This window comes from Lampetra fluviatilis, chromosome 44 (assembly GCF_964198595.1).
Source record: "Lampetra fluviatilis chromosome 44, kcLamFluv1.1, whole genome shotgun sequence".
In the NCBI taxonomy this organism is placed as follows: domain Eukaryota; kingdom Metazoa; phylum Chordata; class Hyperoartia; order Petromyzontiformes; family Petromyzontidae; genus Lampetra; species Lampetra fluviatilis.
The window spans coordinates 10,562,675-10,589,443 of NC_136318.1; the positions used below are offsets into that span (position 1 = coordinate 10,562,675).

Consider the following 26,769-nt stretch of genomic DNA (forward strand, 5'->3'; position numbering starts at 1 on the left):
TAAAGCACAGCTCAGAACAAACTGCTTGTTGTTAACGATTTACAGCCAAGGTTCGAAGCGTGAAGGCATGGGGGTGGGACAGGGGGACGGGGGGGGTCACTAAAACTCTCGTAAAGATGATCCAATGTGAACTTTTGAGAAATGCGGACACATTGATTAAAAGCGTTGGCCCAAAAACTGGGCAGCAACAACAAAAGGCCCGAAAAGTCGCCTCGCAACCATCGAGGCGACCGTGACGTCATGAAGTGTGACGTCATCGCGCGTCGGCTCACGTCACGCGCCTTGTGACGTGAGTCCCATTGTGCGTCTTGGAACGTGAACATGTCGCAACGGAATGTCATTGTCGTGGAACGGAATGTTATTATAACCTTGGAACGGAACACTGATAAATGCGAAAAGGAATGTTGTGATTATCTTGGAACGGAACGCTATTTTGACGTATGTAAATATGAGAAAACGTGCTGATTTTCGTTCCTTGTTTTGTTAGAATCCTTAATTCTTTTCAGTGCTTTATCTATTAAAAACTTCATTCAGTTCCGTCGCTCTCCTCTGTGGACACGCATCAGCGTTCACCTCGCCAGGGATCCAGATCGATGGTTTGTCTACCAAGAGGCCGTCCACTGAGGGATATGAAGCGAGTGATTCAACTCGTGTGCAGGATCGTGAGAGGTGGCTTCAGCTTGGTGGAGATACTCATCCAGCAGTCGACTAACTATGGCTGATGTTTCTTTTCTCTCGTCTCGTTCTGTATTGATTCTCAATGTTTCCGTCTCGTTTTGTGCGCTTTAATTTGCTCCATTTAGCCCGAATACTTAACTTTCATATAAAGTAGTATTCCATTTGCATGCGTAGTAATTGATAGATTGTGGCGCACGCGATATTTTAATCGACGAACCAATCGGTGCGTCGTGGTGACTGCAGCGGTGTCTAGTGGCTGCAGAGGTCACGGGAACCGATTACAATGACGGCAAATTGCGAATAGCCAAACGTCAATGTTCCTCTCACCCGCGACTCGATGCGTGCATTACGAGGGTAACGATCAATATCAACGAGTTGACATAAAAAACGTTAACTGGGCTTCATCGTCATCGTGAGCCATGATCTATCCACTACTGGATGAAAGCTCCCCCCCCAAGCTGTGGCACGATGCACGTGGCACGAGTCGATTTCACCTCTCCGACTCCGGGTGGGAAATATCCTCTCGGGCGAGATCCCTCCCTTGAGATGCCACTCCATTGTTTTGTCTCTGCCACTAACATTTAGCGGAATAAGTTAAGTTATTTGTTTTTAAGTTTTATCTGTCGTGATGCGGGGGGCACAGGGAGCGGGTTGAACTATGCGTGAGCCCCATTTCTGTTTCCTCTTTAATCCTGTGTTTAGCCTTTGAAAATGCGGACTGTGTGAATTTGCTTTCGTGAATTTTGCGGGAATCTTTTGGTGTTGCTTTAAAACATCGGACAAAGAGTCACAATGGCCAACACAATTCCGCTTTCCCTGTCAAACCTTCCTGCCCAATCCCCCCAACACGTTTGAGTCCAGAACTGGTCTCAACTTAGTCCACTCGTTCACACGAACGCATCAAAAGCGGACCTAGCTAAACGTTAAACCCGTGCATCAGTGCTGCATGAGTGTGGCTCCAGGTTCAGGCAGCTTACAAAGTCCACCCGGGATTTGTGTAGCCTCGGGTGCTAGCGCGTGCAGGTGCACTAACTGACAATTTGAACACAGAGGCAGCGTGTGATGATAATGATGCACCAGTGGTGGTCTTTCTATGCATGTCTATGGGTCTCTGTGTGGCACAAATTGATAATTGGAACACAGAGGCAACGTGTATTGGTGATAAAAATGCACCAGTGCAGTTACTCTGCGTGGACATATGGATATCCCTGTGAGTCTATGAGTCTCTGTGCGAGTGTATGGGTCTCTGTGTGAGTATGTGGGTCTATGTGTGAGCCTGTGGGTCTCTGTGTGAGTCTATGGGTCTCTGTGTGAGTCTATGGGTCTCTGCGTGGGCCCATATGTCTCTGTGTGAGTCTATGGGTGTCTGTGATAGTCTATGGGTCTCTGTGGTAGTCTATGGGTCTCTATGTGAGCCTATAGGTCATTGTATGAGTCTATGGGTCTTTGTGTGAGTCTATGGGTCTCTGTGTGAGTCCATGGATCTCTGTGTGAGTCCATGGGTCTCTGTGTGAGTCTATGGGTCTCTGTGTGAGTCTATGGGTCTCTAGTACTGGCCAGTGCATTCCATTTTCTCAGCGAGACCACCTGCGGTGCGTCATTGCCCGAGACTGGAAAAACCCCGAGGCGGAATTCGTAGCCTCCTCAACGTGGAGCCACGAACCGGCACCAACAGGTTGCGGCGGATGCGCACAAGCATGCACACATCCCCAAATAAACATCAGCGGTGCCCTCGACAAAATTTAACTCGATCACCCACAACAGCTCATTGTCGAGAAAGTCAGCTCTGCTTGGGCAGAGGCAGAGCGAGCGAGTGGAGGGGGTGCGAGGGAATGATCACTTGCCTACAATACACGTGGAGCAGACCTGTCTGTTTCGCCACACAAGCTTTCAATCGCAACTGAATACAGTCCGCTCTCCTGGAACGCCGCCTCTTGTTTTCACAACACAACTTGGAAACAACGCGATCAATGAATTCAATCAATCAATATCGGCCCACTTTTCTGAACTGAACAGGGTCGCAGGGGCAGCGACTCCACCAAGACCTTCCATCCTTCCTTGTCCTCCACCAGCGGCATCAACTGTGGTTCCCGGATCACGGGTCTCTCCTCGGCCACGTGCACCAATTGGTCTTTCCCGTGTGATCGCGGGCGGCCCCTGGGTCTTTTATATTCGGGAACACATTTTTATAACGTGATGCGAATTGGATATAACACGATCGAGTGAACGCGGAACTACGTTGCGCGTATCATCACACAAGGTGGGATGCTGCTGGATGCTTCCAGATGCGACCCACGTGCCTCAGTCTTTGTTTAGTCTGTGTATGCATCTCACGTGTTATCGCGGACTGTTCATTAACCTATATTATTCATTGTAACGTGATTTTTCCATAACGAAACTACTACCGCGTTCTAGGAGAATAGACTGTATAATGAAATACTAAATAATAGCATAATGTAAGGACTCAGATCAGGAAGTTATTTTTACGCTTTTGTTAACGCCTGATGATTATGCTGCAGCTGCTGCATGTAGTCGTGAGCGAAACGACCAAAACGTCGTCCAATTTTGTGCTCGCTTTTCAACGCGACCCGATAAAAGCAAATCGATTGGCGCATTCGCTCTCTACGCGACAACCTGTCGCTGATCGGATGCGCATGGAGGGACGCCAGCTGTAACCACCAGCGAATCGTTCATGACGCGTTTGTCAAACGTTGTGTGGATCGATCTTCAACAACAACAGCAACATCGCCAGTGGAGCTGCTGCTGCTGTTCGTCACGTGACTACTTCACAAATTGACCATGTCAGGTGGAGGTGGGATGCACGACACACATTTTTACTTCTGCAGTTGTACACCCCCCCCACCCCTAAAATTGTTTTGCGAATGACAGGCAAGGATTTTGGAAATCTCCCCTCCGTTAATGGATCGCGATGGTGCGTCGTGGTTACCGAGTTAATAGATCATGATGGTGGGTGGTGGTTACCGAGTTAATGGATCACGATGGTGGGTGGTGGTTACCGAGTTAATGGATCGCGATGGTGCCTGGTGGTTACCGAGTTCTCTTCCATGATAGTCCCTATATTTTACGTCGTTCGAGCGGAAGGAAATGAAAACTCCCGTTTGGAATGAGCGAGCAAGCAAGCGACTCATAAAAGCATTTGCATTCACAATATACATTACACACATTATATATATGTACACGGCAGTGAGCGTGTTGGCGGGGGGTGGGTTGGGCAGTGTGTACATAATAACACTGCAATGTACACGAAGCAGTAGGCTATGTACAAGGGCCGTGTGTATTTACACACACACACAACTGGTGCTTAGTACATACATACAGTACATACACGTGGTGGCAGCAGCCTGCTCAGCTGTCTTAGCCACGAGTGGGTGGCTAGGCTACAGCACCGTGGCCCCACATCTTCCAAGAGCTTGTTACTGAAATTGCCTCTGCTACTGCTCGCGAATAATCAAAGTGGGCAGTGGTGCTACTTACGTGGGCCATTGTGTAAGATAAAGGCTCACATAGAGACTTATAGAGTCGCACGAAGGCCTGTAGAAATCCATGGAGTCACACAGACCCATAGACTTGCACAGAGACTCACATCATTACAAAGCGACCTATAGACTCGCACAGAACACCATGGAGTCGCATTGACACCTATAGACTTGTACGGAGACCCAGACTCGCACAGAAACCCATAGACTCGCACAAAGACTCACAGAGCCACACAGAGACCTATAGACCTGAATGGACACTTCTTCATGCGTACAGCGGTGGGGGTTGATCGTCGGCGTTTCTGCATTCGCGTCGAGGTTGGTGAGTAAGCCAGCGGAGTCGCCTCACGGTGGACAATCTGAACCGCTGCCAGTCGAACAATCGAAGCACGGGCAGCGGCGGTGTCATCGCGCGGGCACCACAGTTCGACGTTTTGGCGACCATAAGTCACGGCCCCCTGTGAGCCATTCCTCACCGGTCCAATGTTGTCGTTCAACGCCCATTCTCCAGGGGCAAGCGCCAACACAATACGTGAGGCAGGGTGGGCGGGCGACGCGGGGCGATGCTGAGCTTGGGAGGGTTGCGGGTGGGTTCGACTCGGTCCATCGTAATCTTCATGGTAGTATTGTTGTCGTCGTCGTAATCATATCCGCCATCATAATAATCATTGTCATCATAGTCATCATCATCAGCATCGTCATCTTCGTTGTCATCATTATCAGCATCGCAGATGGAACGAGCAGCACTCTATGGGAAGTCAAGAGTGGGTGTCCTTCATTTGGAGGGACCGCCGCCCATCATCGGCATGTGGAATTTTCGTCACCAGGTCATAGCGTCATTTCTTAAATTTTTTGTTTGTTAACCGCGGGGTTCATGAGTCCGGATGGCCAAATGAAGAGATTGCTGGTCAAGTGAACCTGAAGGCAGTTGGTCCATCACCACAGTGCCGCTGTTCACCAATAATCATTGTTCATTAACAATGCCATCGTTAATTTGACAATCCCCATTGCTCATCAACGCAATGCCAACAAACAAAATCCTCCCCCCTCCCCCCTCTAACACCCGATTCATCTGGCTAAGACACTTGCAGTGGCAGCTGTTCTGGAGCGCTTGGTCTCATGGGGCCCACTGCAGACTGTGAAATGAAGTAGCGGCATGCATCTGGCCTCCGCGCAGGATAAGCTTCCTCGCTGCTGATCCAGCCCACGGTGGCGATGATGGTGGACTGATTGTGATCTGTCCAATAAACTAGCCTATGGCGGTGATCCCACTAACCCGTAGCAGTGACCACACTGGACAAACGATAACCTAACCCATGGCGGTGATCATGCTGGAGTGATGCGTCGACGGGGCAAATGCCAGGCCGCCCCCTCCCGTGTGACCTCCACCACCGGCGGCCGCCCCCATCACGTGACCCGATGCCCCCATCGCTGCTGCGCCAAAGTGGGTCACGTGACCCAGGTGGTGCGGGTGGTGGTGGTGTGGGTGGTGGTGCGGATGGTGGTGCGGGTGGTGGTGATGGTGGCCCATCGGTGAGAACCCACCACTCCCGCCACCACCGCCGAACATCGGCGGCCCCTGTTTGGCGTCAAGGAGAGCGGCCGCGCGTGATTGGTCGAAGTCGGGGTCGTCTGACAGCTTGCGCCCCTTCTTGGATTTGCTCGACATCTTGCGATTGCGAGTCTGGATTCCTTCCTTCTTCATCGACATCGGTCGGTTCACCTGTGGGAGGAGAGGGGGGGCGGTGGCAGGGTCGGTGGGGGTGGTAATCGGAATTTAAAAAAAGTGGGAATTCATAAATAAAATAAAATCGTACGTGCCGTTGGTGACCACAGAGTCCGCAAGAGTGTCCCAGTAGAGGGTGATGCTGCTGTGGGTTTTGCGCATAATACGAGTGGGGAGGGTGCTTATTGTGCCATGTAAACCCATCAACTTGTGGCGCGTGCCCGGCATGCATGCCCATGTGCACGAGCCCATGCGTGCCCGTGCATGCATGCCTGTGCGTAAATGTCCATGTGTGCCCATGCGCGCTCACATTGTGCAGCTTGTAGTAAAGGCCACACGCGTTGCACACCGGCTCCCCATTGGGGTTCCTCCGCCACAGCGTGGTGGTCGTCGTCTGGCAGTTGGCGCACGCCGTGCCGGCACGCCGCGACGCCGACTGCACGCCGAACCATGTAGGTGGTAAAGGGGTTAGTGGGCTGTGTGTATGTATGTGTGAGCGGGGTGCAGGAAAGTAGCAGGTTGCACGCTGCACTACGAACCTGGCACCCGAGTTCGATTTCCGCTCACGGTCAACACCAGTGACGATAATCTGAACTGGTCCTGGGCCTTCCCTAGGTCGACTCAAATGAGTACCTCAAATGAGTACCTGGTGCCGTGTCTAAACATCGCCACAAGGGAGACAAAGGTGGCCGAGCATGTGATTCTTACCACACCACTCCCTACTGTGCTGCCTCGGCATTCATAAGTCGTCGCTAACAGCCCTAAACACTATGGGAACCTCATTTGCCAGTAAAAATATGATAATTGGTTTTTTTACCCTTCTATCTGGCAACAAAACTGACACCTTTTTACAAGGAGTCATGTTTGCATAGACCGCAATACCTGCAGTCATAATACAAACAAAAGACATAAGTCTGACAATGTACACTGTCCTTGAAGTTGATTGGTCCACACCCGAGACAGCTTTCCTTAGAGCCTAGTCTCACATGGGTTGGACCAGATGACGCCAAAAGGCGCACAACTCAAAGACAATGCACCATCAGAGTATGAGAGCTCGGGGCAAGCATCTACACTATGGGAACCTCATTTGCCAGTAAGAATATGATAATTGGTTTTTTTACCCTTCTATCTGGCAACAAAAATTACACCTTTTTACAAGGAGTCATGTTTGCATAGACCGCAATTCCTGCAGTCATAATACAAACAAAAGACATAAGTCTGACAATGTGCACTGTCTCTGTAGGCTATAAGGAGATCTTAGCCTGTGTGTGTCTATATAGTGGTGCTGGCCACGCACCCCTAGTGTGCCGTGCCGGCCTTCATAGGAGCTCACTAACAGCACTTGCCCCAAAAATAAGTCTAGGCTACAAGGGAGATATTTGTCTTGTTGTGGGAGCAGTTAGCGCATTGTGTACGAACCTGGGTTGCCAGGTTCGATTCATGCTCATGACCACGTTGGTGTGTAACTGATACTCACAACAACAACAACGAGATACAGTAATCTTAATAAAGGTATTTGGGTTGGATTACTAAATATAAACGCGTAGTTTATCCTCCGTGTTAAACAACGAGCTCAGCACCCGGGCGACTAAAATAGTCACGGGTCATGTATCTGCCAGAGTCGTCTTGGTCAGTCAACCCACAACACCGGGGACTTGTCCCTGCTAAGCTGCGAGCCTTCCCGCACGCGGCCACGCGACAGACTCGACGTGCACCTAGCCTGGAGCTGCAAAGTCCTCACCAGGCGCCGCTTGGGCTTGATCAGCGGCCGGTTCTGCCCATTCATCTTGTGGTAGAGGCCACACGCGTTGCACAGGTAGTGGCCCGTGCCGTCGCGACGCCACAGCGGAGTCGAGGTGGCGCCACAGTTCACGCACTCGCGCCCGTCTGCCAGGGCACACGAACCCCCCGGAACGGACTCATGAGGCTCGCTCAGCGCTGCAAGAAGGGGGGTGGGGGGGCGGGGAGAGGGAACGAGGAGGAGCGCACGGCAGCGTCGCTGTGGTGTTTTTTTTGTTGTTATCAGAAATCCGAATATTTATTGTACTGCGTGAGGAATCTGATGAGCCATGAAGCTCTTTTTCAAAGGCGTCCAGTAGGGGCAAGGGGTGAGAACGTTACAGCGACTAACACAATACAAAAGCACGACAGGAGTGAAAAGTATAGGAAAGGTAAACAAATCACTTTAAAAATATATACAACTAAAACAAAACTTTTTTTCTTACCAGGTAAAGCCCACTTAAGTATTAACTTTTTTTTTAAGTGACCTGGCCACAAATGATAGCACAAGAACGTGGCTTGTAAGTGGAATTTTATAGCAGCCAAATGAATATAAATAATCTCAATGCACGTTTCAATATATACAGAAAAATCCATTGAAACACTGTCTCGACTAGTCAGAATGAGAACCTTTATCCTGCAGGAGGAATCTGATGAGCTATGATGTCCAGTCAGGGGTGGGTACATTCATAATGCAATTAGAGACCTGTAAAACCCCACCACAGAGAGACCCCCCTCCCCTTCCACAGAACCCCCCCCCCGCCACCGAGCCACTCCACAGAGCCCCCCCTCCCCCCTAAACCCCCCACCACAGAGCACCCACAGAGCCCCCCCCCAAGAGCTCCCCACAAAGCCCCCCCCCCACAGAACCCCCCCCCCTCCCCCCCCCCCACTGCCACAAACAGTGCCCTCCCCACAGAATCCCACCGAGCCATGCCACAAGGTCCACCCCCACCCACAGAGCCCCCCCTAATCTCCAGACACTTTATCCTGCAGGAGGAATCTGATGAGCTATGATGTCCAGTCAGGGGTGAGTACATTCATAATGCAATTAGAGACCTGTAAAACCCCACCACAGAGAGACCCCCCTCCCCTTCCACAGAACCTCCCCCGCCACCGAGCCACTCCACAGAGCCCCCCCTCCCCCTAAACCCCCCACCACAGAGCACCCACAGAGCCCCCCCCCAAGAGCTCCCCACAAAGCCCCCCCCCCACAGAACCCCCCCCCTCCCCCCCCCCCACTGCCACAAACAGTGCCCTCCCCACAGAATCCCACCGAGCCATGCCACAAGGTCCACCCCCACCCACAGAGCCCCCCCTAATCTCCAGACACTTGACACAAACCCATGTCCAACTGGTGCTCAGCAAAGTATGTGCGTCACATACAGCGTCGACAAAAATCACAATGTGTCGACACCGTATTCGTTTGAAACGGCATGACGTAACTGACACTACCCCTCAAACACTCCAACACACTCCAAAACCCTCACCACATCGGGTTGCTACCTGTCCGAGTTTGACCTGGACAGTTCCGTGAATTGGCGTCTGGGTTGTTCGAGTGGCAGGGATTGATTCGTGATGAGATCCAGTTGCCGGTGTTGCGCCGAACTCGATTGCAAGATGCCGCACGGTTTTGGAGTAAGGGGCCTCGTTGCTGACTGGGAAATACGTCCGGGTTTGTGCGAACGGTCGGAACTCTGCCACCTCACAAACCCGAGTATCAACATGAACCTGGGTATCAACACGAACCTGGGTATCAACACGAACCTGGGTATCAACACGAACCCAGGTATCAACACGAACCCAGGTATCAACACGAACCCAGGCATCAACACAAACCCAGGTATCAACATGCACCCGGGTATCAACACACACCCAGATATCAACACAAATTTGGGTATCAACACAAACCCGTGTCATTCCCCCATGCACGTGTCACGTCATAACAACTATGGGGTTGTTAAAATTGCACCTGTAAATGACGATCAGAGACATTTGTTTGGAAGGGGCTTTTACGAATGGGGTGAGCCGCTGCTGCCTTCCCACAGATATCTTATCCAATCGTAGGCCGGATTTTCATCCCCAATCGTTCACGACTGGCAGCATTGAGCTGCAATTGATTTATGTATTTCGAATAATTTGCACAATTATTAGTGTCACTCGCCATGTCCTAGCATGGCTACCATCAATGTCACTCGCCATGCCTGAGCACAGCTACCATCAGGGGCGAGTGTCATTTGAACCAGTCAACTTCAACCGCACCTCCGATTAGCAGGGTTGGCATACATCTTCCACTGACAAGCGTGGTATGTATGTGTGTCTGTATGTTGATGAAGTATGGTCAAACGAGCCCCACGTCTGACATGACATGGGGAGGCTTTTATATAACAACTAGCATAAGTACCCGGCGTTGCCCGGGTGAAAAATATATTTCTTAATAACCTTACATATATACACAGATGGGCTGCTACCCCTGCCCCCCCCCCCCCCCCCCAGGCACGATCTCCTCGGCCGCTGTGCAGTAATATGTACGGCCTATAGTGTGGTGGGGTGTCGAGGCCTAGTACCGTGCAGAGCCTCCGGCCTCGCCTAGATTGCCCACCCGGCTGAGGCTGGGTACCGGGGCCGTTACCCCCCCCCCCCCCCCGCGCTACAATAATACTGTCTAATCGCTATAATTTTATAATCTACCGACCCTATAATAGTAATTGCACACATTGTGGTGGGGGGGGAGTGAAGAGGACGTGAAACTTTGATGAATTTACCTCAGAGTCGCGTGTTAATGCGTGCGCATATTTTTAACGGGAATTAAAAATGGCGTCCACCCCGCAGCGAATGCGTCGCTACCCGTTGCCAGGGGCAACTGCCGTCCAATGAAACCGCGTATGGTCCGGCGACACACAGACAGACAGACAGATTTGCGATTTTATATAGATTGGTAAAATCTGAAAGTCGAATCCAGGATCTTTCGGATGATACCGAAATCCCATGATCGGTCCGAAATCTAACTTAAATACTTTGAATCCAAAACGCATCTCAATACCACGTGGTGTGATAAGCCACTTTGTTGAGCTATCATTTCAGGCCAGGTCGCTTCTGAAAAATAAGTGACTTTGCCTGGTAGAATGGCGGTGTTTAGTTTTATTTGTTTGTGTTTGGGTGATGTTTACCTTTTCTGTACTTTGCACTACTTTCAAGTTTTTGTATTGTTTGTTGTTGGAACGTTCTGACCTGCCTCTACTGGACATCTGTGAAAAAAGAGCTTGATAGCTTATCGGATTCCTTCAGTATAAATATTCTGATTCTGATAGTTCATCCGTAGGGGAAGATAAGGTCCACCACGACCAGCACCACCATGTATGGGGGAAGCCTGGCCAGTTGGCCCCATCGCCGCCCCTTGTCGCACCGGCGGGTCCGTGGCCCGCTCGCGTCTTCCCCTACCTGAGCCGGAGCGTCCCTTGCTCTTGGATTTGGTGAAGGCATGAGCACTCGTGCCTCTGCCTAGAATCCCGGCCGCCGCCGCCGCTGCTGCCGCCGCCACTGCATGGTGGTGGTGGTGGGGCTGGTGGTAGGCGTGGTGGTGGTGATGAGCATGCGGGTAGAAGCCGGCGCCGTAATCGGTCCCGGCCGGGATGTACGCCGGGTACGTGGGGATGGGCACGTGGGTTGTGGTGACGGTGCCACCGATGCCAACACCAATCCCACCGCCGCCACCTCCAACGACGCCGCCAATTCCAATGCCACCACCACCACCTAAGATGTCCGTTCCCTTAGCACCGTCTGCCACCACGGACATGGCCTCCAGGTCCTTCTCTAACCCTGCGGCAAGCGGAGGGAGAGAGAATAGGTTCGCAGTACGGACCATCGCGATATCACACGGGGAGAATATGCAAGCATTAGGGGTGGGATCGAATCCACGACTTCATGCATACCAGGCATTTCTGGGGTTATTGGTGGCAGTTGTGGTATAACAATGTGTGTGTTTTACAGGAACCAGGCTATAGTTGTTGTACGTGTCGGTAAATGGGGTAGCTCATCGTTTTTTCCTTTTTTTTTCAACATTTACCATTTAGATTTGCTAAGTGAAGGACAAGTATCACTTCATCATCATCACCACCATACATCTTCGGTCGGGGTCTATCCACTGCTGGATGAAGGCACGACGTGAGTCTATCTGAGGGAAATGAAAAGCTATGTCCCAATGTACCTAAAAGTTTTTTTTTTTTAATCGACGCACATAACCGGCTGTGTCGTTTTGGTCAGAAGCATGGACAGTGACAAAGGATGTGGAACGGCAGTTGAAAATTGTGCAGACAAGCGTGGAGAGATGCGTCGCTCAGCCTACCTGAGAATTTAATTCATTGCACTCCTTTACCCCCTCAACAAAGACTTCAGGCGATCACTCCTCATGAGAACGTAACGCTCTGCTTCACTGGAAATTCCCAAAACGATTTCCACCAAAATTGCCAACCTCAACTGAACCAAGCCCACCGTGAAGATGGCAATGGTCTGCAGGAAGTGACGTCACTGGGAGCGGGAGGTCAAAGCTCACAGCGAGATGAGCACGGCAGAGTCAGAAAGGGGGTGCAGTGGGGTGAGGAGTTAGCATAGTTGGTGGTGGCGGGGGTGAGGAAACTCGCCGTCTTTTATCGGCGGACTCGTCGCGCCTCCGAAGTTGAAGAAGTGCGCTCGAGCATGGTGGTGGTGGTGGTGGTGCGCAGGGTGGTGATGGTGGTGGTGAGCCGGGTGGTGGTGGTGAGCGGGTGAGTAACTCGGCGAGTATCCGGGCGTCAGCGAAGACGGGCTGCTGCTGTATGCCACTCCGGCTCCGATGGGGGCCGGTTGAAGAGGCGGTGGTGGCGGCGGTGGCGGCGGTGGTGGCGGCGGCGGTTTGCCGAACGGTGGTCCCAGCGGCCAAGATGTGCCACTGGCCGGGTGGTGCGCGTGGCCGTGCGGCGCCAGGGTCTTGGCACCGTCGAGCCAGGGCAGCGGCGGGGCACTTGGCAGGAGATGCGGAGCGGTCCCAGAGAGACGAGAGGCGTAGATCTTGTGTGACATCTCGCTCAGGGATGGCTCTGCAGAGAGGACAGGATCGGAATCTCTGTTTATCCTGGAGGAGGAATCCGATGAGCTCTGAAGCTCTTTTTGCACAGGCGCCCAGGAAAGGGGCCACGGGGTGGGGGTTTAGTGAGTTACATCGGCAAACAACACAAATGTCTGAGCGATCACGTGGGCTGGCCGTGTGACCAGGTGGGCCGGCCGGGTCACTGTGAGGTCAGAGAGCAGAACCGCTGCCATCGCCGCTAGTAACCTGGGAATGAGCCCGCGTCTCAGAGCATGTCGACTGCGATCAAACCCGGCTCACACTGGCTCAACGTCGGTGGCGTGAGCCCGGTCACGTTCAAACGTAGCTCTGCACTTCGTTCAACCAAACGTCAGTTCGGGGTATCTCGAGGTGACCGTCGTGTGACAATGTCATTGCGTGGTCAGGCCGAGGATCGAATAATTCTGCCGAGAGGGTGCATAGCGGCATCCTCTCTCCGGAGCCAACGCCCTCGGGGCTCCGCCCAAGTCAACCCCCTTCCTATCCCCGTGCCTCTACAGTGACAAGTGACCTGACGCAGCCACAAGCCTATGGCCAGGGCCTCCTCGGCCTTCCCCCCCGCCTCCGCCTACCCCTGTCCCCATCCACGAGGTTCTCCAGCTCAGAGAACTTGTAGGGCAGGGCCAACCAAGGGGAAGCGAGGAGCCACAAGCAAAGTTTTCGTAATCGGTGTTCCCGTATAACGCAACTAGCGAGCCTCATCTTAGTTTCCTGCCATAGCTGACAGTTAAATGACGATTAATCCAATCGCTGCCCATAACGTTCTACAAAGAGACCTGAGATCAAAAGAGTTGAGTTGTGCCCTCAATGATCCCCAGAACGTCCACATCGCAGCTTCAGAGAGGCACGAGAGCAAGCACAGGAAACTTTTAAAACACGGAGCTTTGTCCTTCTGCTCAGATAAGATAACACCGTCGTTTAAGAAAATTCTTCATCACCCATAAGCTAGTCCCGGTCACCTTGAGACACCGGTTCCGAGCCTTCGCTGATCCGGGTAGCGTTTTCAAAGGTAAGTTAACCTGTCCACAACCTCGATGTGTTCGCCAGACAATCGGGCGGACTACACAACACCCTCCAGAGAGTCGAGGAGAGCCTGGGTTTTAGTTTTTACCCCCCAGGAGACCTCCAATCCCACGATCGCTCCATCTTCAGCACATCCAGGGCCTTCATCTCAAGAGAAAAATGTAAGGACATAGAGCAGCTCCGGTGGAAAATCACAGGCTTTGTCAGCAACCTGCCGCGGTGGTGAGATATTAACTACCTTGACTGGTATACAGGAGGTCGTAGGCTCGATCCCGACCCTGACGCCTGCTGTACATTTGGAGTTTGCATGTCTCTCTCCCTGTCTCTATCTGTTTTTTTCCTCTATATATGGATTCAACATGCGTTTATAGTATTCGGCTGCTATATATTTCCACATGATAAGTCACTTCGTTGAGCTATCCTTTGTGCCCAGGTCGCTTGTGAAAAAGAGCTATATAGCTCAGTGGGCCTTACCTGGTGAAATAACATTTTTTTTTCGTTTTTTATAGTTAACGTTGGTGACCTACACTTCACCAACACTAGCTGACCACGCGTCCAGGCCATGCAAGTGCTGAGAGGCTTTGGGGCGAAACAAACTCACCACCAACACTCACTCGGAGGGGGGGGGGGGGGGGAGACCTCCACTTCACCAACACGAGCTGACTGCGCGTCCAGGCCATGCAAGTGCTGAGAGGCTTTGGGGCGAAACAAACTCACCACCAACACTCACTCGGGGGGGGGGGGGGGGGGAGGGGGGGGGCTAGGAACTATACTTGCCACGATCCACCACACTCTCAGCTCTTGAACATGTGCCACCCGACCAGATCGACACTCCGCTGCGGAAATTCCACGAAGCCGCAGGAACCTCCCGAAGCAGACTGAGGAGTGGGGGAAATGCTCCCAGACTCTGCGCTATCCCTGGAGAATTGTTGATGCACCAGGTTAGCCAGAAGGCCTTCGTCGGCTGGAGTATAGGCCCGCGGGCAGATCCTGCTGACCCTCACAATGGTACTCAACCAAGGGTCCAGGTCTTAGGATCGGGTCACTGGTTGTCCGTTTGGGTGTGAAGCCAACGTTTCTCAGCTGCCGAGTTTACAGCAGACAGTCTCAAACCCTTTGCCAGTGGCGCACACCCCTGCCAGGACCTTGCCAGGTTACCGAGAGCAGAGTAACTGACGCTGTACAGTAGCTGTTGCAATGCCACTGGTCACCGTTGCCTTTCCAGATAGGCACCGCAAGACCGCGCCTCCAGTCATCCGGAACGATAGCGCACTCGTCTAAACACAGAACCACATGCAACCCCCCATTATCATGTCATTGCCCCCCAACCCCCCCACCTTGAGCAATTATTCTGTAATACCAGACTCTGGCAGCTCTCTCCACACTCTTTGATGCAAACATCCACCGGCAGTGGGCAAAAGGTGTTGGTTTTTCCGAATGAGGGCGGAGAGGCATCACCGATCGGCCAGATCAGCAGCAGCCAGAACTGTAGTACCACTGATGTCTGCGGCAGAGACACGTAGAGTTGGTGGGGAGAGGTGGGGTCCTGCACTCTCCTAAAGGTAAGACGATAGAGCCACGACCACCGTGAGTCACCGTTAGCCAACGTGAGCGGCTCCGAATGGAAGTTCTCAGAGGCACGGGTTTCAAACGAAGGAGGGCTCGATAGGATGGGAGTCGATTGACCAAAGTGGTTATTCGACCTTACTAGCAATACACTTGCTTTACCCAGGAAAGCCTCACCCAGTCCCATGCATCTTCATTAGGGGGGTCCTGCGAAGTTTCACAGTAATGGGGTCAGAGGGAAGGTGACAATGATTGGACATCTGTAGAAAAAAACCTTCATAGCTCATCGGATTCCTCCAGAATACATACAGATTCTGATTCTGACATATATCGAGTCCAGCTGAGTCATTTGTAGTGTAGTTTTTCACATTCAGATCGCGACCCTGGAACACATGAATGGCCTACTCTGGCGAATGACAGCACGGGATCTGCAACATTCACCGTGATGCAGCCGGTGCATAGTATGTTTCATTTTGGCTAGGACGTCACCGGGCGGCCGCTGGAATTTGAATCGCCGCACCTCTCCGCCAACAAGCGGCAAACAGGCGCCGCCGCTGGGCCGCGTCACCGAGTAGAGCAAGGGGAAAACCCCACAAAGACTAAGACCGCCCCCCGTGTAGCCTCAACAGACTGTTGGGGCAAGCGCTGTTAGCAAGTAGCAGCACCTATGAAGGCCGATAACGGCGCACGAGGCAGGTGGTGGGTGGCCAGCACCATGCCCCGATGCCCCCGATACCCAATGCTCGGCGTCCCTCCAGCCACAGAGGTTCTCGCCTGGTCAACTAGCCAGAGGCATCATGACCTATTTCAACAGGGGGTGTGCAAGATAAACTAAACTATTAAATTTGTTTTTATTTTACCAATTAAGGCCCACTGAGCTATATATCTCTTTTTCAGAAGCGACTGGCTATCACAAATGATAGCCCAACGAAGTGGCTTATCAACGTGTGGAAATTTATAGCAGCAAAATACTCTAAATGCAAGTTGATTATAATATGGAGGGGGAAACCGGAGGACCTGGAGAAAAATTCACGCGACCATTGGGAAAGAGACACGCAAACTCCAAATATACAGCAGGTGTCAGGGTTGGACTCAAACCTACGACCTCCTGCATACCAGGCGAGGTAGTTAACAATTTGCCCCCCTCCTTTCTACCGACTCACTTTTACTGAAATAGCTACGGATGTGTTTAGCCCGTGTACAATAATATACACATATATACTTGTATTGCGTTTAGAGGAAGACAGTTCTCACAGTGACAGTATTAATACAAAGATGTAAAGGTACAATACTCACAACTAAGGTATCATACGTTTTGCTTTCATGGCAGCCCCACCAGTCTAGCATTACCTCAAAGGGGGTGGATCACGCAACTATATGCTCCTCTATTGATATGACGATAGCCCGAGGCAGGTAATTTTTAATGAATAATTTTTCGTAATTTTTCTGAAAATGCGCTCTCGTCGTGGCCAGCAGCAGCAGGACATCCAGTGGCATCGAGCTTCTGAACTATATTGCTATCATACGTAAAAGTAAAATGAAGAAATCGTGTACAGCCTTTTGCCAATCCACTGCTGGATGAAGCCCCCCCACCCCAACACCACGTTGCTCTTGAGGGTTGTTTGACAATACTTCACCACTCTGGTCAGTCATAATACGTAATCGTATATCACAAATCGATTCGTGCACCTTTCATGTACGACCGTTAATTACCTCTAGGCGTGCTAGTTGTGCGATATTCCTTCAGGGCCCTGTATGTGTTGTCTGCAGTGTTGGCGTTTTGTCTTTGTTTTGCCGCTACTGCTGTGCCCAAGGTTCACGGTTCGAATGCAGCAGCCGCCATGATGAATATTGCGGTGAGTATTGTATCACTCAAAGTGGACGGTAGAGATCCCCCTGACGTCACTCGAAAGAGCAGACCGTTGTGTGCCGGCTTCAGGGTCCACACTTTCCAAATTACTCAATTGGGATTACACAGCAGCAATCATCGGCCCCTACTGGCAGACGAACGCCCGCTCGCAGGCCAGGTGCTGAGTCGCTTGTTGCCACACAGGGACAGCTGCCACTAGGGATACCCTTCGCGGGGAAACTGGCTCAACGGGATCATGAACAAAGACGGTCCCCGCATCGCGCGCTTTCAGATGCGCTTCTGCGAACATCTGGAATGTTCTTCCCTCTGATATTTGGAATCCACTGGAGCTATGCCACTTTTAAATCTAAATTGAAAACGAATTTCATTAGAACTCTTTTTTGTGTTTAGTAGTTTGTCCTTCCCGCACTTCCGATTAGCACGGTTGGCTACGTACAGTTCCAAAAAAGCTCAACAAACATAGGTATATCAGTGTAACAAACTAAAAATATATAATAATGTAATTGTTAACAGCAAATACCCACTGGGTGAAGCTGCATTTGGCTCAACGGGGGTGAAAAAGAAAAGTTGAATCGCTCATACGCTCAGAGAAAGGCGCAGCCCTGCAACTGCCTACTCACGTCACTGCTGACGGAAGGGGCCTCTACTGGAGAGGCGCTCTAAGAGAGTGCTACTTTGCTGCATGCTGCGCCAGACTATCTTGGAAGAGGTGGGAGTGTACCCACACTTTACCCCAACCACGCGAGACTGTAATTACATGCCCAATCATGCGACGTGAAAAACGCGAGCGTGGCTATTTTAATAAATCCATCAAGAATTCATCAAAGGGGGGTGTTGTTTCATCGTAATGAGTGGTGGGGGCTGATGACGAGCAAGATGAATGAGAACGATAATGCCATTTACGTACCCAGTAAAGGCTTCACTCGTGCTGCCTCGCAGGAGGAGCCCTGCACTGGAATGTTTGGCCCATTCAACTTATAAACACAAAGGTTACACACCAGACAAAGATCCCTCCGTGTAGCCTGTAACAGACTCGAGGGGCAACTGCTGTTAGACAGCACCTATGAAGGCCGACACGACACACGAAGGGGTGGGTGGCCAACACCACGCCCGGCCACCTTTATCTCTCCAGTGGTGATGTTTGCACACCGCACCAGGTACTCATTCGATGCTGGGTCAGAGGCCGAGGACCGGTTCACATAATCGTCACTGATGTTGACCGTGAATGGGACTCGAACTCTGGCCGCCGGGTTCATAGCACAGCGCGCTAACCACTGCGCCACCAGTACACATATACAGTTCTGTACTTCATACGCACAAATGGACAAAACACAGACAAAGATCCCCGTATAGCCTTAGCTGACTGTTGGGACAAGTGCTGTTAGCAAGCACCTATTAAGGCCAGCATGGCGCGCGACGATCTTGCGTGACACAACCCCATACCGGGCCACCTTTGTCTCACCAGTGCTTAAGTTTTTCACACTGCACCAAGTACTCATTTGAGACTGAGCCGATCTAGCGGAGGCCCAGGACCGGTTAAGATATTTCTCACTGATGCTGTCCGTAAGTAAGAATTTAACTCGGGTCTTCAGGTTTGTAGCGCAGCGCAAGGGCCCACTACATCATCGCTCCTCACATACACATTTACACGTATACGGTATATATAATTTTATATATAGGTGCGTTTTGTGTTTAGTTTGTTGTCCCCCAACTCGTGGACCCGTTTGTTTGCATATTTTTGCTACAAGTAATGTGTGGTTAATGCAGACTTGATGACCTGAACATCTTAACACCTCCTGTTTTGTTGCCAAAATGGGTAAAGCCTATTCTTATTTTTCATAATTTTTTATACTGGCAAAAAGGTCCCGTAAATATACTTCGTCAATTCCCAGTTATACTGAACGATTGTCCAACATAATCTCGACAGAATTGTCAATAACACTGCGGCCCTAAACGGAAAATATATGAGAGAATTTAACACATAGACTTTCGTAAATAATATTATTCGTAATAAAGTTTTTTGGGGTTAGATCACTTACTCAAATTGTAAATGTTGTGGTTTTGCACTCTAACACACCGGTGTGCTGAAGCAGTAACTGTCTTGTTCACGTGACAAACCTTACTGATTGGCTCTGTCGGGTGAAGGTGATTTTACGACACATTTATATTTACGCGACCTAACCCTAAAACCTTTTTTATGAAAACAGGAGACATTTCGGGCAATGGCTCTTCTTCATGGCACATAAAACACGTGCCAACACAGCAGCAGCACCAGATAACTGGTAAACAATTAGCATAACATCAGGACCGGCAATTATGGGACAGGATTAAACGTGGAAGGTGGTGACGTGACATGGCCCTGCGGAGGATGGCGATTCGAATGTAGCGGCCGCCCTGATGAATACTGCGGTGTGTGCTGACCATACTAACACTACGCGCCATTAGTTTTACTCAAAGTGAACGTTAGATATCCCCCTGACCTCACTCGAAAGAGCAGACCGTTGTGTGCCGGCTTCAGGGCCCACACTTTCCAAATTACTCAAATGGTATGACACAGCAGCAATTATCGCCCCCTACTGGCAGACTAATGCCGCTTGCAGCCAAGGTGCTGAGTCATCTGGTGCTACACAGCTGCCCCACAGCTGCCACTAGGGGTGCCGTTCCAAATGTGTTGAGATGAGCTGTGTAATGTAAATTGCTATCAGACGTCCGTTATCATCCACATCATCATTACGGCCAAATATATATGGATATATATTTTAAACGCATTACTATATGAAACCGTGGCACTAACAGCGGTTACTTTTCGCATAGAAGCAGATGTGTAATATTACATGTACAGAACTCCGCGTTTGTCTCTCTCGCCCCCAAGTTCAGAGTAAGCGGATGGGGCGATACGCCGACGATTTAAATTCTCTGTTGGGCGATTGCGTTTCACATGGTGGTGGTGGCGTCCTGCCGGACAACCGCGTGATGCGGCCTCGCGTGTCTTTTTTTGTTGCGGTGGCAAAAACGTGGCGTTATTTCAGCTGAAGCAGCTGACGACCGTTGACGGCGCTGCGAGACAGGAACAAATTGGTCAGATAGGCTGATCCCCCCCACCCCAAGATTAGCGGTAATTACGACTATTACCGCGAGATATATACTCGCATGTTCAAATGCCCGTCTCTCCCTCTCTCTTTCAAACAACGGGTGATTGTTCTGACCACTGTTTGGCAGAGAACTGTCGTGTTTTTTTTGTCTTATATGCCACTCATAAAAAGCAACTGTTGTTGTTTCGTGTGTTTAGATTTATTCCTCTTGCAATTATATTGCAATTGAGCTTTCGCCGCGTCCTGTCGGTCATGGGATAAAGAGCAATGTTCATTGAGAGCCCTCGCAGCTAGCAGTGCATCACCACGTGTCAGAGAAGCGCTATGCTGAAGATGATGTCACAGAACGACTTCCGAAGTCGTCGCTTCAGTCGGCCCGTTTTGTTGGAGCCGGCTTACACTGCAGGGAATTCATTGTTTTAACGTTGATTTATCTTTGTGCAATATTTAGTGATGTCCCATGCGGTGTGGTTCATTTTGTTCCGATTGCCACTTGCTTCATTACTGTAACTTTACTTTATTTGTTTTGCTTTTTTAAATATTGGTAACCCAGATGACTCTAGAAAATTATTCTTGGTCTCTTGAGCTCTCACCTGGTTACACAAAATAAACTTTGATTAAACCTGCACTGGAGGCAGGTAGGGCTCTTTTACGTCACGTGAAGAACATTTGTTGCATGTCAATAAAAAAATATGCATTTCAGAGCTGGGATTTAGGCCAATTAGGAAAGGACCAAATATAATGCGATGGATTTATTTGTGCAGCCATGGGTGGCTTGGGCTGAGAGCATTAGCTCACTACCCTTGAAAACCCGGTCTCATCACAACTCCGTTTCTGTGGGCCTATGAGTCCCTATGCAAATCTGTGGATCTCTATAAGAGTCTATAACAACAACCGCCGTTCACCACAAAGTGGCGGTGACATCACCACAACGCTTGTGTCACTTTGAGGCCGTGTGGAGTATCGAAGGGCCCTGGCAGGAAGTCACGGAACAGACCCAAGTGCCATTGGTTGTCCTTCCCCCACACCTCCGATTAGCACGGTTGAATAAGAAGTCCAACATACATACATACATAGAAATGCATTAATCATCAGCCATAGTCAATCCACTGTTGGATGAAGACATAACCCAGCCACTGCCATCCCTCGCAGAAGTCTATGGAACTCTTGAGACCATCAAGTTGTTGCACCCGGTTTAATCACGCGCTGCGGGTGAAACCTGGATTCAAACCCAGGATCTCAGCGGTGCCAGGTCAGCGCTCTGACCGCTGTGTCACATGGTCACCTAGTAAACTTAACAATACCTCTGCAATCTTACTGTGCAGAATTTACAGGTCTAAACCAAACAAAATGTGGGTGCATGTGTGTGTTTGTATACGTTTGGACATGCGTGCATGGGATTCTCGCTCACGGCCAACCAACACCAGTTATATCGATTATCTGAACTAGGTCCTTGGACCCTCCCCCCTACGTCGACTTAGCCTCAAATGATTACCTGGTGCGGTGTGCAAACATCGCCACGAGGGAAACAAAGGCGGCCTGGCATGGTGCTGGACTGAATTGCTGTTAGCGAGCACCTATTAAGGCCGGCACGCCACACGATGGGAGCGGATGGTTGGTCACCACCACCCTCGGTCGCCTTTGTCTCCCAAATGCCGATGTTTACACACTGCACCAGATACTCACATGAGGCTGAGTCGACCTGGGGGAGTCCCAGGACCGTTCAAATATTAGACATTTTTATGCTTTTAAGCTGTAAGCGGTAATCAAAACTCGCCAGGTTACACGCACAGTGCGTTAACCACTGCACCACAGCTCTTACAAAAGCTATGTACGGTGCGAAATAAGTTTGACATACGTGCACATTGTATATACGTACAGACAGCCACACAGGACGCACAGACACACTAAATCTCTGGTTTCACGAGGGGTCTCACCAATGGAAGTCCTGTAGGTTGGATGAGACCCATAGCAGCCACTTTGCACATCCGAGATGTAAAACGCATCCAGGTGATGCTGCTGCTGGTGATGAAGGTGCTGCTGCTGTTGTTGTTGCTGCTGCTGCTGGTGGTGATGATGCTGCTGCTGCTGCTGGTGGTGGTGGTGGTCATCGTGTGAGTGATGAGTGGAGCTGTCTGTGTAGCCATGGTGGGACATTGAGGTGGGACCTTGGAGATGCAAGGAGGTTGAGTGGCTGGCGGTGTCCAGGGCTGAGAGTCCCGCGAGACCTCCGAGGGCTCCAGAAGAGTGTGGCTGTAGCCAGCGAGGTTGCTCCGCGTCCGCGTCCATCGCTAGAGCGTCTCAAGGTGCACCTAGCCTTGCGCGGGCGCTGTTGTAGCGAAGTCAAAGTCACTTCTATTTGAATTTCACCAGGTGAGGCTCTCTGAGCTATGTAGCTCTTTTTCAGAAGCGACCTGGCCACAAATGATAGCCCAACGAAATGGCTTGTCACATGGAAATGTATTGCTGCCAAATACTCACAGTGACGAATGGCATGCGTGTGTGTCTTGGTTTGTGGTTCTTCACTGCACCTCCTGATTAACACGGTTCGCTACGTACGGTGTGATGGAAGTTCAACATATATAGATACATACGTGAGATCAACTAGGCATTAAACGAGTACCTGGATGCGGTGTGTAAACATCAGCACTTGGGGAAACAAACACGGTCGGGCCGTCGTGCTGCCCACCCACCTCTCCGTGTGCCGTCCCGGCCTTAATAGGTGCTCGCTAACAGTACGTGTGTGTCTTGGTCTAAGTTTGTGGCTACGGACTGTGTATGTATACGTGCGTTTACATATTGTAATGTTATTTTGTGTGAGTATGGATCAGTGTATGTGTATGCAGTATGTATGCGTGCTTACATATGGAGATTGCTGGTTTATCTATCCGTGTATATGCAGTGTATGTATACGTGCTTACATAGTGTGACGTGTTCGCTAACAGCACTTACCCCGACAGTCTGTCAATGTTCTATGGGGGTTCTTTGTCTTTGTTATCTTGTGACGTGTATATATATACATATATCAGTTCATTTATGAGGTATAGCCCTGTGAGCCATGCGGCTCTTGAAATGTGTGTGTGTGTTCAGTCTATGCGTGTATGTGTTCGCACTTTAAATATGATGTCTGTATGTATGAATAATGTTTCTAGCTGTGTCTATGTATGTAATATGCGTGTGTGTGGGGAGTGGTGGCGCAGCGGTTAGCACACTGTGCTACGAACCCGGCGACCTGTTTGATTCCCGGCCACGGAAAACAACATCAGTGAGTGGCAAGTGCTATCAGAACCTGTCCTGGGCCTCGCCTAGATCGACTTAGCCTTAAATTATGTCCCTAGTGCAGTGTGTCAATATCAGCAGTTGGGGAGACAAAGGCAGCCGGGCACAGTGCTACCCACACCACCACCCCTTCATGTTCTGTTCCAGCCTCGATAGGTTATCGCTAATGGTACTTGCCCAACATCCTGTTTGGTTACATAGGGGACCTTTATCTTTTTTTGAAAATATTTAAGTTAAATGATATACTCACATAGGGTCAAGTTATTTCGGATCACATACACGTTACATGAGTACACACATATACGTACGTATACACACGTACATATGTGTACATCTGTATCACTAGATACGTCGCTTGAATTTGTACTATTGCTGCTGTGTAGATTGTAGCGGCCACCAGTGGCTGTTGCCTCTGCTCCTTTTAACGACAATGGCAACTCCTTTGCCACTAAAATTGCTCCTTAATTGCTCAAACTAGTTGCATGCCACAGTACAGCTTGCTGGTCCGTTTTTCAGCTGATGCAACTAACTGGCTATTAACGATATTGATAGGTGGGAGTAGTAGTTGTTGGTGATAAAAGTTGCATGTAATAAAAGTTGCTTGTTCTAACAGTTGTTTGAGATTAAAGTAGCTTGTGACAAACGTCGCTTTTCATAAATCTTGCGTGTTATAACAGTTGACCGTGATGAAAGTTGCTCGTGACGAAGTTTGCTGCTACTCCTGTTGCTGTTCAACACTTGCGCCGTTGGAAATCCATCAATCCTGGTTACATGAAGTTTCTCCAAACGGGGAAACTCAATTCTTGCCAATATACTGCATGTAGACTGCATGTAAACTGCATGTATACGCTACATATGCCCGTGTGTCGGTGGTTTTTCAAACAAAGAGGTTATCTCACGGTGTGATCTGCAAAATAAACACACGGAAACACAAGTCAGAACCTAACAACATAAACACAATTAGGCCAATTTGTGGGGCCGTGTTTCGAATTTGTCAGAGGTGTAGTGAATCGCATGGGGTGGAGCGGTGGCGCAGTGGTTAGTGCACTGCGCTATGTGTGAACCCGGCTAACATCAGTGACGAGTCCTCTCTAAACTGCTCCAGTTTCCCAGACCGATTTGCCAATCCGCGCACACACCGGCGTGGTTGACGTAGGGTGAAGTGGCTCATATGAGTCCTTCATCCAGGAGTGGATTGACTCAGAGTGTGTACATTTACCGTAATTTGCAATCAATCTATATTTCAGTTGTGGAAGAAAACTGGTTGCGGGTTATAAGTCTACCACGCGTATCAACACAGTACCTGCTCATACACAAAGCCACAAGTACACAGAAACATTGATACTGTACATGCAAAGACAAAGATCATCCGCATAGCCTGCACAGGCTGCTGGGGCAAGTGTTCGTGTGAGCAAGCACCCGCGAAGGCTGGCGCAAGTGCGTGGCGAGTGGTGTGGTCAGAACCACGACGCCCGGTCGCCTTTGTCTCCCCCAGTGCTGATGTTTGCACAGCGCGCGCCGGGTACTTATTTCAGGCTGAGTCGACCTAGGGGAGGCCAAAGTTCAGATATTCGCCACTAACTGTTGACCGTGAGCCGGAATCGGGTTTCAGTTGATGGGTCGTAGGGTTGGGTTTATGATCTAGGGAAGGCTTAGGAACCAATATATTGAGTATAAAACATTTTCCCCCAATCTGTTTCGTAAATCTACACTTTACGAAATTAGGGGTGCGTCTTACTCTCTGGGGCGTCTTATAATCCGGTGAATTCGGCACTATTGACTTGAAGGCAATGCATACACCTTTAAAAGACACTCAAAGACCCAATACTCTACCTGAGTGACACCCCATAACGCCTCCTTTCCACATCTGTCTCTCCGTATACACAACGTAAACAATTTGTTTTACACATCCCATCAGCAGCGCGGCCTTCTGAGAAATGTAGCTCATCAGCAGCATCGGTTTCGACATTCAGTGTCTCATCAGGAGTGCCAAGCTTGCTTAAACCAATGCTGGCAAACTGTAATGTAACAATTGTGTCATATTATATATACATTGAAGTACACAAAAAAACATGTTTCTGGAAATGACCCTTCTTCAGAAGACCACATCATTTTTTTTATAAATACCTGAGACAGAATAATTACCGAGCGTCGTTGCGGAGAATGTTAATAACAGAATAAGCACCTCCTTTAAGAATACTTGTCTCTCCACATCAAACATAACAATATTTAATAAATATATACGGTAAGTGTTCGCTTAACACGTGTTTACACAACGCGTTTTCGCTATAACGCGTTTCTTCCTTTTTGGAAACACTTTTCCCATGATGCGGAACGCGCCCTGTTATAACGCAGAATTCACGCCGTCATAATGTAGAACGCGCGCCGTTATAACGCGATTTCTGAGCGGTCGATAACAAACTACTTTCTTGAGCTGCGCGGAGTGATACAGTACGTGGCATGATATAGTAATGCGGCGGCAGCGTACCCTCAGTTATTTGTCCCGCCACCTTGCTACGCGTGCATCGTATCTTGTCAAACTTTATCGTTACCTTATGTATGGGGAAATTGGTTTCACTTGACGCGTTTTTCCCTTTAAGCGTCTTTTGCTTACCACGAATCTTTTCAGGTACGCATCTACCGCAGCAAACGAGGACTCACTGTTTGTGTACAAGCCACCCACGGCCTATTGGGTGTGCAACCGTTACCTTGTGATAATTGTTATTTCTGCTCGTAGCTTTGCCCTATGCTAGCAAGCAAATATTCACGTCCTTCCGTGTGTCCGAGAAAACCAATCAAGTGAATCATAAATCCCTGCGTTACGTTCGCTCCAAACTCGCCGCGCAGCTCTGGTCATAGGCTCACACAGAAACCCATAGACTCACACGGAGACCTATCGACTAACGTAAAGACACATAGACTCGCACAGAGACCCATCGACTTACACAGAGACCCATTGACTCAGACGGAGACCCATCGACTCGCACAGAGATCCATTGACGCGCATAGAGGCACGCAGGCTCGCGGTGTGTTTCCACTTGAGACGATGACATTTGTCACTCTCTTTCGTACGGAAATATGAATTGAGTAGCAACCATGTATTGATCGATGTCTAAATTGTATATCCAGCTGCTAATTGCTGGCTTCAGAGGAGA

At 50.0% G+C, this 26,769-nt stretch overlaps 1 protein-coding gene across 2 annotated transcripts; it reads right to left on the bottom strand.

The window, feature by feature from the left end:
* Positions 1-23,081, bottom strand: LOC144947375 (endothelial transcription factor GATA-2-like). Of its 2 annotated transcripts, none has more exons than XM_078876657.1 (6): positions 22,273-23,081; positions 12,321-12,755; positions 11,122-11,499; positions 7,643-7,788; positions 6,212-6,337; positions 1-5,898 (listed from the first exon to the last, which is right to left on the bottom strand). In XM_078876657.1, exons 1-6 carry the CDS (start codon positions 22,622-22,624, stop codon positions 5,485-5,487), a joined length of 1,851 nt encoding a protein of 616 aa, XP_078732783.1. In that variant the 5' UTR covers positions 22,625-23,081; the 3' UTR covers positions 1-5,484. The 2 variants fall into 2 exon arrangements, with proteins under 2 accessions (XP_078732783.1, XP_078732782.1); XM_078876656.1 differs by having other exon boundaries at positions 7,643-7,839.
* Between the last annotated feature and the right edge of the window lie 3,688 nt (positions 23,082-26,769).

Coding starts and splice junctions, on each gene's coding strand:
- LOC144947375 (XM_078876656.1), bottom strand. CDS start 22,624: ATGGACGCGGACGCGGAGCAACCTCGCTGGCTACAGCCACACTCTTCT. Junction 6,338..7,642: donor TCAAGCCCAAGCGGCGCCTG/GTGAGGACTTTG, acceptor TTCGGCGTGCAG/TCGGCGTCGCGGCGTGCCGG. Junction 5,899..6,211: donor TTTACTACAAGCTGCACAAT/GTGAGCGCGCAT, acceptor CTCCTCCCACAG/GTGAACCGACCGATGTCGAT.